This window comes from Rhinoraja longicauda, chromosome 24 (assembly GCF_053455715.1).
Source record: "Rhinoraja longicauda isolate Sanriku21f chromosome 24, sRhiLon1.1, whole genome shotgun sequence".
In the NCBI taxonomy this organism is placed as follows: Eukaryota; Metazoa; Chordata; class Chondrichthyes; order Rajiformes; family Arhynchobatidae; genus Rhinoraja; species Rhinoraja longicauda.
Genome location: NC_135976.1, coordinates 19,931,093 through 19,944,768, shown reverse-complemented (window position 1 = coordinate 19,944,768; position 13,676 = coordinate 19,931,093). Strand labels below are relative to the sequence as shown.

General features: G+C 50.6%; 2 protein-coding genes across 2 annotated transcripts in view; both read left to right on the top strand.

Annotated features, from left to right (window-relative positions):
- Positions 1–9,074, top strand: part of ndufs2 (NADH:ubiquinone oxidoreductase core subunit S2) — a 40,474-nt gene extending 31,400 nt beyond the window's left edge. The window contains 3 exon segments of the mRNA XM_078420974.1: positions 1,670–1,705; positions 2,491–2,640; positions 8,859–9,074. Of these exon segments, the coding sequence (XP_078277100.1) occupies positions 1,670–1,705; positions 2,491–2,640; positions 8,859–9,074 (402 nt within the window).
- Positions 9,075–10,148: 1,074 nt separating this feature from the next.
- LOC144605559 (high affinity immunoglobulin epsilon receptor subunit gamma-like) lies at positions 10,149–13,422 on the top strand. The gene is given in 6 exon segments (XM_078420973.1): positions 10,149–10,189; positions 10,191–10,290; positions 12,137–12,187; positions 12,432–12,506; positions 12,662–12,682; positions 13,307–13,422. Coding segments are annotated over 6 exon segments (354 nt in total). The 3' UTR covers positions 13,373–13,422.
- The last annotated feature ends 254 nt before the right edge of the window (positions 13,423–13,676 follow it).

Genomic DNA, 13,676 nt, shown 5'->3' with positions numbered 1-13,676 from the left:
TCCCCGTAACCCTGTCCTGCTCGTACACCTGCCCTATCCCTGTAACCCCTTACAGCCCCTACACATTTGCCTGCCCCTGTAGCCCTCTCCAGCCCCTACACTTTCTACATCCCTGTAAGCCCCTACAGACTCTAATCCCCTGCCCACCTCTGGCCCCTACACCCCTCCCTATTTCTGTAAGTCTCTCCACCCTTCTGCCCCTCATCACCCCTTCCAGCTGCTGCACCTCTACTGATTAGGTGTGCAGGCAGGGTGATTTGTGTTCACCGCTGTCTGACTTTGTTGTACAGGGCGATATTCGTACGAGCACTAGTGAGGATAATGAAATTGGGAGAGGCTGCTCCTGGAATTGAGTGACTCTTGTGATTTTTTTGGGGGTGTACTTGGTCCACCCGAGGGTTTTGCTGGGAGACCTGCCTGGATAGGGAATGGTTGGTGGGATGGGGGAGTCTAGCAATTGCCAAACACAGGGGTGACAGCCCTCCCTCCCTGTGCTGTTTCTGTCGTGACATGGTGATCACAAGCCCTGATTAAAATGGCCGTCTTATCTTATTTTGGTTTCAGTCTCTTCCTGTTGCAAAATGGGGGAGAGATGGTGATAGCGAGCGTGTGTGAACAATGGGCCTGGCCACTCCGCTGCCAGAGCTGGCCCTGGCCCCGGAAGCTGCATGGTCTGAGCCCGAGTTACTGTTGGGGCAACATTCCCCATGGCCATGAGCCTGGGAGAGCGGCCCATCTCACACTGAGGGGCCCACTGCCACTTTGGCCTCTGATCTCAGAGGCTGGCTTTGCTCTCCACCTCCTCCTCTCCGGATCAATGTGACCTGCCTCTACACATCTGTGGAGTGCATCCACACCCCTGGTCCTCAGCGGGCAAAACCTTCACCTCCAATTTGTTTCAGTTGAACCCCTCTTCTAAATGCCCTGTTTGCCCAACATTTCCTCGTTGGGTAACGCGCTCAGTCCAGGAGTAAAGCACATCGGAACTGTGTGCGATGCATGTACCTTTCTCTAAATATCGAGACTGACACTGTGCAAGTCTCACCAATTCCTGACACACCTGAAGCACAATCGCAAGGCTTTAATATTCAGTTGCCCCAGCACAGTTGTCCGAGTCCCCAAACCCCATCAGGAAGGGATTCCATGAATTCCCCGCTCTGGATGAAGACATTTCTCCTGTCTCTACCCCTCACTGAGACGGGGGGCCCTGGCTCTAGCCAGGCAAAGCCCTCCTTGCAAACTGCCCCGTCGAGTCGTTGCTTCAAACCTCTCACAGTAAAGGCCCACAGTAAAGGTTATCTCCCTCCTGACTGCTGCTCTTCCTGTCGGGGAACGTCCAGTGAGTGGTGTCCAGGGACTCCCATGTCCCTCTCCACACCAACACCGTCCCATCTCTCCATCCAAACAAAAGCAGCCCGACTTTCTGTTCCTTCCACCACAGTGGGTGACCTGCCAATATTCCCGTATTGTACTCCATCTGACATGTCCTTGCCCTGGACTGTCTATATCCTCACAGAACAACCTCCATGCTCCCCGCCATCCAAGTTACTGATGTCTCTCAACCTTGTCTTTAGAACCTGTGGATGTAACCCAAGCTCCTTCTATTGCTTCACAATGCTTGATGCTCACCGTTCAGTGCCTATTTCCCTGTCTGCTTGCACCTCCCCAGATGCATCAGCTCACACTGAACCTCAAAATAATGGAGGTATTTATTCACAAAATCCTGGACATCAGTCTGAAGAAGGGTCTCGACCCGAAACGTCACCCATTCCTTCTCTCCTGAGATGCTGCCTGACCTGCTGAATTACTCCAGCATTTTGTGAATAAATACCTTCGATTTGTACCAGCATCTGCAGTTATTTTCACTGCAGTTATTGCAGTTATTTCTTACACTCAAAATAATGGAGGGTACTGCTCAGGGGAGAGTCCTGGGCCCAACCATTTTCAGCTGCATCATCAATGCCCTTCCATCCCAAGGTCAGAAGTAAGGAGGATCGTTGATCGCACAATGTTCAGTTCCATTCACAACTTCTCAGCAAGTGAACAGCCCATGCCTGCATGCAGCAGAACCCAGACAACTGTGTCCAGGCCTAGAATCCAAGCTCTGGGAAAGTTGCAAAGGTTCCAGGCAGGATGGGTGGGATTTCCCAACATGGTTCCACAGATGAGAGAGTTTTAGTTGTGGCAGAGAGGAGGGGAGATGGGAGCAGCTGGGGTTGATCTGTATTGGTGAGGGGAAGGGTGCAGGGCCATGTGGAGAGGAGGGAGCTTCTTAGGCTGAGCGGAAAGGGGGGGGAGAATGGGACAGGATAGGCTCCTCGAAAGGACCAGTGCAAACTCAGTGGGCTGAATGGCTGCCTTTCCGCTGGGCGAGTAGAATGGTGTTCATTTGATGTTCACAACTTCAGTGGTTGGGAGGTTTTCACTCCATAAACATTTTACAATAACACAGTCATAGTTTTAAATAGCTCTGGTTATCTGATCGGACAGAGGACAGGGGCCTCAGTAAAGGGCGAGTGTAAGCTTGTGATCGCAGCCACTTCCTCTGACTGCACCAGCCCTGGCACAAGGGCTCAAGTGAGGCATGACATCCCTGCAGCCTCAACCTCAGCTGGTAACAATGACACGAGCAGTGGACAGGTACGCCACACACACTACTAGGACACTGGTGAAGCTGCCTCATCACACACTGCAAGGGCAGGGACAGGGAATTCTAGATCAGATCATGCCTGTGTGCTGTGCTGTTGTGTTGTGGAATGCGTCAGAATTCGCTATAAATTGGGTGGTTCTATGATCATGGTCTGGGTGAGTACCTGCAGGACATTTAGTGGATGGTGCAGCCACTGTGTGCCAGTGGTGGAGGGAGGGCTGTTGGGGCAGAGGGAGGGAATGTTTTGGAAGGCTGATGAAGAGATGCTTTGTCCTGGATGTTGTCAATCTTCTCGAGTTGATAGAAGTGCACTCACCCAGGCAAGTGGAAAATGTTCTCTCACCTTCAAAAACATCAAATTTTAGGTGCAAGTCCAAAATAAAAAATGTAAATATTGGAGTCAACAACATGGGCATGTATCCGTGCAGCTAACGGGAAAGAGAGTGTAGGAAAAGTCACGTTTAAACTAACAGGGCAGGGGGGGGGGAGGGACCCAATGCAAGGAGACAGAGGGCCATAAAAGAGGACAGATGCCAAAGGTAGAAGGGAGATTTTTTTTTTTAAACCTGAAAGCTTTGTGCCTCAATGCGAGGAGCATTTGATATAAGGTGTATGAATTAAACACGCAGTGAGTAGTTAAGGGATATGATCTAGTTGGAATTATGGAGACATGGCTCCAAGGTGAACAAAGGTGGGAGCTAAACGTGCAGGGTATTCGATATTCGGGAAGCATAGGCAGAAAGGAAGAGGAGGTGGGGTGGCATTGCTGGTTAAAGAGGAGATTAATGCAATAGCAAGGAGAGACATTAGCTTGGATGCTGTAGAATCGGTATGGGTAGAACTGCGAAATAGCCACGAGCACAAAACGCTTGTTGGAGTTGTATAAAGACCACCAAGCAGCAGTAGGGAGGTTGGGGATAGCATCAAACAGGAAATTATGGATGCGTGTAGCAAAGGTACAGCGGTTATCATGGGTGACTTTAATCTACATGTAGATTGGGCCAACCAAATTGGTAACAGTGCTGAGGAGGAGGATTTCCTGGAATATATACGGGATGGGTTTTTAAACCAATATGTAGAGGAACCGACTAGAGGGCAGGGCATCCTAGACTGGGTATTGTGTAATGAGGAAGGATTAGTTAGCGATCTTGTTGTGCAAGCCCCTTTGGGCAACAGTGACCAAAATATGGTGGAATTAAGCATTAGGATGGAGAGTGACACGGTTAATTCAGAGACTAGGGTCCTGAACTTGAATAAAGAAGACTTTGAAGGTATGAGACGGGAATTGGCTAGGATACACTGGTGTATTATACTTAAAGGGTTGACAGTGGAGATGCAATGGCAAAGATTTAAAGACCGCATGGATGAACTCCAGAAATTGCGTGTCTGGCGAGAAAATGAAACTGGGGAGGCGGCTCAACCTTGGCTGACGAGAGGGAAGTCATCCAGGGAGGAGGTATATAAATTGACCTGAAGAAGCGGCAAACCAGAGGACTGGGAGAAATTTAGAAATCAACAGAGGAGGACAAAGGGGGAAAAAAAGAGCATGAAAGAAAGCTTGCGGGGAATATAAAAACTGACTGTAAAAGTTTCTTCAGGTATGTAAAAAGGAAAAGATTAGTGTAGCCGAATGTTGGTCCCTTGCAGTCAGACACAGGTGGATTTATAATGGGAAAACAAGGAAATGGCAGAACAGTTAAAGGAAGACGCAAACAATCTCCCGGAAATACTTGGGGACCGAGGATCTAGTGGGAGGGAGGAACTGAAGGGAATCCACATTAGTCAGAAAATGGTGTTAGGCAAACTATTGGGACTGAAAAGGCAGATAAATTCCCTGGGGCTGATGGTCTGCATCCCAGAGTACTCAAGGAGGTGGCCCCAGAAATCATGGATGCATTGGTAATCATTTTCCAATGTTCTCTCGACTCAGGCTACCCTTCAGTCCACAGGAACTGATCCAATGTAACTCCACTTTTTAAGAACGGAGGGAGAGAGAAAAAGGGGAATTATAGACCAGTTAGCCTTACAACGGTAGTGGGGAAGATGCTGGAATCGATTATTGAAGATGTTTTAGCAGTGCATTTGGAAAGCAGTGACAGGATTGCTCAAAGTCACCATGGATTTATGAAGGGGAAATCATGCAAGAATAATCTTTTGGAATTTTTTGAGGATGTAACAAGTAGAATGAATAAGGGAGAGCCAGTGGATGTGGTATATCTGGACTTTCAAAAAGCCTTTGACAAGGTCCCACACAAGAGATTAGATTGCAAAATTTGAGCACATGGTATTGGGGGTAGGGTATTGACATGGATAGAGAACTGGTTGGCAGACAGGAGGCAAAGAGTAGGAATTAACAGGTTCTTTTCAGAATGGCAGGCAGTGACTAGTGGGGTGCCGCAAGGCTCGGTGTTGGGACCCCAGTTATTTACAATATATCTTAACGATTTAGACGACGGAATTAAATGTAACATCTCTATGTTTGCGGGTGACACAAAGGTGGGTGGCAGCATGAGCTGTGAGGATGATGCTATGAGGCTGCAGGATGACTTGGATCGGTTGGGTGAGTGGGCAGAAGCATGGCAGATACAGTACAATGTGGATCATAGTGAGGTTATCCACTTTGGTGGCAAGAACAGGAAGGCAGATTATTATCTGAATGGTGTCAAATTAGGAGAAGCAGAAGTGCAACAATAGACAATAGGTGCAGGAGGAGGCCATTTGGCCCTTCGAGTCAGCACCGCCATTCAATGTGATCAAGGCTGATCATTCTCAATCAGTACCCCGTTCCTGCCTTCTCTCCATACCCCCTGACTCCACTATCCTTAAGAGCTCTATCTAGCTCTCTCTTGAATGCATTCAGAGAATTGCCCTCCACTGCCCTCTGAGGCAAAGAATTCCACAGATTCACAACTCTCTGACTGAAAAAGGTTTTCCTCATCTCTGTTCTAAATGGCCGACCCCTTATTCTTAAACTGTGGCCCCTGGTTCTGGACTCCCCCAACATTGGGAACATGTTTCCTGCCTCTAACGTGTCCAACCCCTTAATAATCTTATACGTTTCGATAAGATCCCCTCTCATCCCCTTCTAAATTCCAGTGTATACAAGCCTGGTCGCTCCAGTCTTTCAACATATGACCTACGCTGCACGCCCTCAATAGCAAGAATATCCTTCCTCAAATTTGGAGACCAAAACCGCGCACAGTACTCCTGGTGTGGTCTCACTAGTGCCCTGTACAACTGCAGAAGGACCTCTTTGCTCCTATACTCAACTCCCCTTGTTATGAAGGCCAACATTCCATTGGCTTTCTTCACTGCCTGCTGTACTTGCATGCTTCCTTTCAGTGACTGATGCAATGCCTGATCTCCCAGATCTCGTTGTACGTCCCCTTTTCCTAACTTGACACCATTCAGATAATACACTGCCTTCCTATTCTTACCACCAAAGTGGATAACCTCACACTTATCCACAGTAAACTGCATCTGCCATGTATCCGCCCACTCACACAACATGTTCAAGTCACCCTGTAACCTCATAGCATCTTCCTCACAGTTCACACTACCACCCAGCTTTGTATCATCTGCAAATTTGCTAATGGTACTTTTAATCCTTTATTTTAATCCCTTTTAATCCCTTATTTAATCACTTTTAAACAAGACCTGGGTGTGCTTGTACATCAGTCACTGAAAGTAAGCATGCAGGTACAGCAGGCAGTGAAGAAAGCTAATGGCATGTTGTCCTTCATTGCAAGAGGATCTGAGTTGAGGAGCAAGGAGGTCCTGCAGTTGTACAGGGCCCTGGTGAGACCGCACATGGAGTATTGTGTGAAATTTTGGCCTCCTAATTTGAGGACAGACATTATTGCTATTAAGGGAGTGCAGCGTAGGGTTACCAGATTAATTCCCAGGATGGCAGGACTGATATATGATGAAAGAATGGGTCGACTTGGTTTGTATTCACTGAAATTTAGAAGGATGAGAGGTGGATCTTATAGAAACATATAAAATTATTAGAGGATTGGACAGGGTAGATGCAGGAAAAATGTTCCTGATGTTGGGGAAGTCCAGAACATCACAGTATAAGAATAAGAGGTAGGCCATTTAGGACTGAGATGAAGAAAAACTTTTTCACCCAGAGAGTTGGGCATCTGTGGAATTCTCTGCCACTGAAGGCAGTGGAGGCCAATTCACTGGATGTTTTCAAGAGAGAGTTAGATTTAACTCTTGAGGCTATGGGAATCAAGGTATATGGGGGAAAAAGCAGGAACGGGGTGCTGATTTTGGATGATCAGCCATGACCATATTGAATGGTGGTGCTGGCTCGAAGGGCCGAATGGCCTACTTCTGCACCTATTTTCTTTGTTTCTATGTTTCTAGGCATTGGGCAGATCTGTGTCAGGAGGTGAAGGTAATTTCCCCAGACAGTGAACTTTCAGTGGTGGGTAATGTTAGAGATGAACAGGGCTATGGATGCAGGATAGAGGGTGACTGGCATCGAAGTGCTGCTCTTCACCCAACATTGTTCACAATGTCCTATGAATACCGTTTTCTCTGCGCGATGGGATGGGAGAACCAAGGGATGGGAGGGGAGGAGAGGAAGAAAAAGAGAGGTGAGAGGAAGAGGGACAGAAAGGGAAGGTGAAGATAACAAGGGAGGGGCGGAGTGAGGAAGGGTGAAAGTTAGGGAGGGGAACAGAGAGAGGCAGTGAAATCTAGGGAGATAGGAGATGGGACAGAGAGAGGGAGATAAAGTGTGTGGGGTGAGTGGGTCAGAGACATACCCCTGCAGATGTAGATGAGATCTGGGGAAGCTGAGGGAATGCGTTTGGCTTAGAGTTGATGGTTCCATGATCCGCCGTGGGCAAAAGGGGCTGAATGGCCTCCTACGTCGGACAGAAGCCTCTGCCCCGTTTGCCGTATTACCAGCTACTGCCTGGGATAAGCAGGTTATCCCTCATGGGGAGTTGGGCAGGGTGGGCTTGTAACCCGTTCAATTTTGCGAAGAGATAGAGAGGATTGAACTCACCGCGCAGCGAGGGTTTGGAGAGGAGCGGCTGTGGAGAGGACGCGTCCTCGTGAGCAAATCCGCAACCAGTGGGCATTGGGTAAAATAACAGGTCGCCCGTTCAAAACAGAAATGGCTGTGTTTATCTCTCTTGGAGAGAGGTGTCTGGAACCCTCTGGGTCAAGGACGGCAGGAGCGGAGACTTGGAATATTTCCGAGGCTGAATGTTTCCTGATGGGGAGGCGATGGAAGATGAGTGGAGGGAGTGAGGGAGTGAGGGAGGGAGGCGGGGACGTGGGGTGGAGGTTTGCATCGGCGTCAGTCGGATCGGGATCTGGAGAAACGGTGGAGCGCTCTAGATGATATGAGCGGCCTCCTCTGACTCCCAACGCACAGGGGAGTGCCCATTCCCCCTTCCCGCTCCATGATAGCCCTCCAGCGCCAATCTTCCAACCCCCCCCCCCAACTTCCATTCCCACCCCTTCTCTACATTCCCTCGGAAACGCTCTCAATGGGAATGCGAAGCATCCGGACCTGGAGGCGGGTTCCAGCCACATTATCACGCCACGATGTGCATCGGTCTGGCAGTTCCACACTCACCTCGCTGAGGTGACTGGCGTTAGGCCCAGCCAGTCCACGATCCACCAGCTCATCACCCCCTGCCCCCCCCTGCCCCTCCACCCACCCCCCACCCCCCCCCCCCCCCCACCCCAACAATCTCAGGAATGTTCTGCTTTTCACGTTCCAATTCTGCTTCCATCCATGCTCGGCCTTTGCTCAGCTTCCCATTCCCGTGTCAGGTTGGTTTAAACCCTCCCAGCAAACACCCCCCCCCCTCCCCCTCCCCCTCCCCCTCCAACTCTCATCCCTCAGCCCTTCCTCCTCCTCAGATGAATGCTTGGCTGGAGAGTAGGTGCAGTTTCGGGACGGGGCGGCCTGTCACACCACCCTGTCACACCACCCTGTCACACCACCCTGTCACACCACCCTGTCTACCCGCAATGCCACTTTCAGGGAACTTACCCCTAGATTTCCCTGGTCCCCAGGGTCCCGCCATTCACTGTGAAGGTCCCGCAGAGTCTGACTTCCAAACATCCAACACCTCTCACTTATCTGAATCAAACCCCCTTTATCCCTTTCCTGATTCTCTTGCCTAGCTGTTCAAGATCCCGCTGTGATTCCCGATAACCGTCTTTACTGTCACAGGCCTCGAGTCCGAAAAACAACCTTCCACCAGAAATCTCTACTTTCGACTGTGAACCAATTCTGTATCCAGTTAACTCGCTCTCCCTGGGCCCCGTGCAATCCAACCTTCCAGAGCAGCCTCCCATGCAGAACCTTACTAAGGGTTTGGCAGAAGTCCATATGGTCCTGCCCTCGTCAACTTTCTTGGGTGGTTCTCCAACTCAACCAAATTTGTGACAAGATCTCCCACGCAAAACAAAAATATCAAGCAGATCATCCTTAATAAACGGTATTAGGTGGCGTTCCGGGTCAAGAACCTTCTTCAACTTCTTTCATACCACAGACCTTTGGCTCGCTCGTCCAAAGTTCCTTGGTTTTTCTTTGTAGCTCTTCTTAAACAGAGGCCTAATATTAGCAACGCTCCAGTCTTCCAGCGCCTCACCATTACCTGACAATGATTCATATACCTCAGCTAGAACTTCTGAAAATTATTCTCTAACTTCCCACATTACCCTTAGATACATCTGTTCAGACCCCGGATATTTTATCTCCAGTCATCCATCGTAGAACTTTCAGCACACTCTTGGATGTAATGTAGACGATCTTCAAGACGCCTCCATTAACTTTCACGTTCCCTGGTGTTCATGTCTTTCTCTGTAGTAAAAGCAGAGGAGAAATATTCATTGGGGACCTTGTTCATCTCATGCAATTCCATACGTAGAAGATCACTTTGATTTCTGAGAGACCCTCTCCAGTTGTCCTTTTTCTCAACATAAAATCTCTTAAAATTTCTTTGGAGTCGCAATCTTAGAGCTAACATCACCCCCCCCCCCCTCCTCTCCACCCCCCCCTCTCTCCCCCGCCCTCCCCCCCCCCTCCTTGACTTCCCAAATTCCTTCTTATGTGTGTTTCCCAATACCCTATATTCCTCCAGGGATACACGATCTGAGCTGCCTATTCCATGCCTCCTCTTGCCTGGTGTTCAATTCCTCTCAACATCCAGGGTTCCTTAGTCCTAGTTGCCTTGCCCTTCATTCTAACAGGACGTATGAATCGAACTCACTTTTAAAACCGACTTTCTTGACGTCCATTTGCCCGCACAACTTGCTCCAATTAACTTTTACAAGCATTGAAATAAATATAATTTAATCAAATTGTCTGTTCTTGCTCCGTGCCATGCTCCTGCCTAATCTGTCTACTGGGGGTGGGGGTGGGGGTGGGTGGGGGTGGGTGGGGGTGGGGGTGGGGGTGGGTCGGAGAGGGGTGGATTGTTGGGTGGTGCCAAGACGGGAAGCTGCCTGGTACCTCTCGATGGGTCCGATCGTGTTCGGCATCCTCACCCTCTTCTTCTTTCTCGGCAGCTGGACTGAAGGAGCCGGAGATTTGTTACATTCTGGACGCCATTCTATTCATTTATGGGACGGTGCTAACGGCTCTGTACTGCCGTCTGAAGGTGAGTGCACAGCTGGCAATGAGATAGGAATCCGGGTCTCTGGCGCGAAAAGGTTGTAATGTTAATCCTGCTCTCTCGCACTGTCACTCGGCAACACCTCGCCTCCAACACCCGGTAAACCCAGCTGTGAACACCAGTGGAGATATTGGTGTAGTCATTGATACCGAGCGAAGGGTTACTGGGGGACAGTGTGATAGAACTAGGTCAACACATGGAGATATAGTCAATGACGCAGGGCGCTGGGGGAGAGGGGTGACCGGTACAGTGTGAGATACAGTCAGTGACACAGGGCGCTGGGGGGGGGGGGGGGGGGGATTATTGAGGTACAGTGTGAGATACAGTCGGTGTCACAGGGCGCTGGGGGAGAGGGGTGACCGGTACAGTGTGAGATACAGTCAGTGACACAGGGCGCTGGGAGAGGGATTATTGAGGTACAGTGTGAGATACAGTCAGTGACACAGGGCGCTGAGGAGAGGGATTATTGATAGGTAGTGTGAGATACAGTCAGTGACACAGGGCGCTGAGGAGAGGGATTATTGAGGCACAGTGTGAGATACAGTAAGTGACAGGGAGAGAGGAATAACTCGTGGATAGTGTGGGGAAGTCGGGTTAACATTAGTAAAGATAGAGTTAATGATACAGGGTGCTGGAGGAAAGGTATTGCAGAGGGACAGTGTGAGGGAGGTGGATTAACATCAGCGGAGATAGTCAGTGATAGTCAGGGCGCTGAGAGAGGTACTGCATGAGAGAATTTGGATGGATCTGTGGTTTGTACCGTTGTATCCTTTGAGTTACGAGTGTGAAGGCGAGTTCGTCACTTGACAAACATGTTACTGGGTTGCAACGACAGACAATTCGCTTTCCTTCAGACGAGGCTCAGACTGCCTACTCGGGAGGGGTGCAGAATCCGTGCCCAACACCAGTTAAACCCCAACCTGACCCTGGGGACAGTTCTGGTCACCATCACGCAGGAGAGACGGGTCACACTGGGATGGGGATTTACCAGGGCGTTGCCTGGACGGGAACATTGTCACTGTGAGGAGAGATCGGTGAGGCTGGGGTTGATTTCCGTGGCACACAGGGTTATTGGGAGGTGGGATGCATGCAGACGTAACCAGGCACATATGCTCTCTCTTTTACGCCCGCTCTATCTGACTCTCGCACACTCAGAAGAGCCACACATACTCACACGCAGTGTCACACGCACTCACATTCACACACTCATAATCACACACTGTTACACACACTCATCCTCAAACACGCTCTCACTCACTGCACAAGTGCTTCCCAAATTTGTCTGAAGAAGGGTCTCGACCCGAAACGTCACCCATTCATTCTCTCCTGAGATGCTGCCTGACCTGCTGAGTTACTCCAGCATTTTGTGAATAAATACCCAAATTTGCAATGTCAATTCTCATTTACGTCGACAGGGTGGGGGTGGGAAGGGGGTTTCCCCCGGGCTGGAGTGTCTGGAGCCAGGGATCCCCGTCTCAGAGTGAGGGTCCAGCCGTTCAGGGCAGAGACGGGGATAAATGTCTCCCCCCCCCTTGGAATTCTCCCCCCCCCCCCCGGAGGCTGAAGGGACTCAGTCACTGAGGAGAATCAGGCCAGATCGCTGGGGTTTGGGATGTTGAGGATTTGCGGTTCGTGCGGGAGGGAGGGAGGGGCTGGGGGGAAATATCAGCCGTGGTCTCATTGAATGGGTTAGCAGGAACGAGAGCCCGAGTGGCCTCTCCTGCTCCTGCATCTCGTGTTGTGAAGGGCGGGGGTGGGCGGCGCTGACATCTTGTAACAACGACCCACGCACTGAAGGCTAACGTAAACCTTTCTCAATCAATCGGCACAGATCTTGGATCGAAAGAAGGAACGGGCGGCGGCTGGGAAGTTAACTTATGAGGTGAGGCGAGAACTTGGGCCGCGGAGAGGGATCGGGGTTGAGGGGGATGGGGGGGGGGGTGTTGGCTGTCATCTGACCGGACTTGGGAACGACCCCCCACCCCCTCCCAATCGCGGGCCTGACACCTCCACCAAAGGCGATGGGAGGTTTAATGTCCGATGTGTAGATGGGCGAAGGGAGTGAGAGGGTTAATGTCATGGACTGGGGATGCACCGACTTTAACCGGTATCTGTGTCCCTGGCAGGACCTGCGGATGGGGAACAAGGACATTTATGAGGAGATAAAGGGAGAAAAACCGACTGGTGGTGGAGGAAAAAAGGTGAGTCGTGATCAAATGACTGGCCGTGTGTGCCGGGCCAGTGTGGAAGGAACTTCACCCTGAGTCTGGCCCGGGCCCTGCGAGTGTGTGGCTGATGGTGTGGTTGTTGCGATAACTTATTTCTTTTTTTCTCTTACTTTCTTCTCTCCTCACAGCAAGAAGAAGACGTTTACACGGTATGGCCACGGTCTTTTTTAATCTGCATCTGTCTTTCGGTCAATCCTCCTCTCCCTATCCCTCTGACAATTTCCCCCTCTCTCTCCCTCTGGTCTCTCTCTCTCTCTCTCTCTCTCTCTCTCTCTCTCTCTCTCTCTCTCTCTCTGTGCCTCCGCTAACTGTTACTGTCTGACTCCCTGACCCCCCTCTCCCTGTCTCGTATTTTCTTGTTTTTCTGTTGTATCTTTTCACTGTTTTCCTCTCTTTCCATGTTTTCCACCCTCACTTTCTTGGTGTCTCTCCATCTCTATTTGACTCTCTGTTTTCCTCACTATTTTTGTGTGCTCGTCTCTGAGTTTATCTAACTCTCTTCCCACTCCCCCCACCTCTCTCTCTCTCTCTTTCTCTCTCTCTTTATTTCCTCCCTTTCTCCCACCGTCTCCCTCCCACCCTCTCTCTTCCCAGCTTCTCCTCGTCCCACCCCGTCTCTCCCCACCTTTCCTCCTCCTCCCTCCTTCCCTGTTGGTCTCCAACCCCATTTCCACTCTCTCTCTTCTCCTCCCCCTTTCCCCCCGCTCCCCCCCCCTCTCCCCCCCCCCCCCCCCCCCCCCATAGTTTGTATCTAACCCTCCTCTCTCCCGCAGGGTCTGGGAACGCACAATATTGACACGTACGAGTCTCTGCAGCGCCAGGCTCGTGCCAAGAATTAGTGATGCTGCCGATCGCCGGGACGAGTGTGTGGGAGGTGTGGCTGTGGGTGGGGTTGGGTGGGAGTACGGGGGGTGGGGTGGGAGTGCGGGTGGGTGTATGGGGTGGGATTGGGAGTGTGGGGGTTGGGGTGGGACTGGGAGGATGGGGTAACTGCTCATGGCCATCCAAGACCGCGTGTTTTGTGTGACTGCGGGAATTGCTCGTCTTTCCTCCTACACCTGGAGGCTGTTCAGCCCCTCGAGTCTAATCACCTGGGGACAGGAAGGCCATTCAGCCCCTTTCATTCTCCTACAAAGGAGTGGA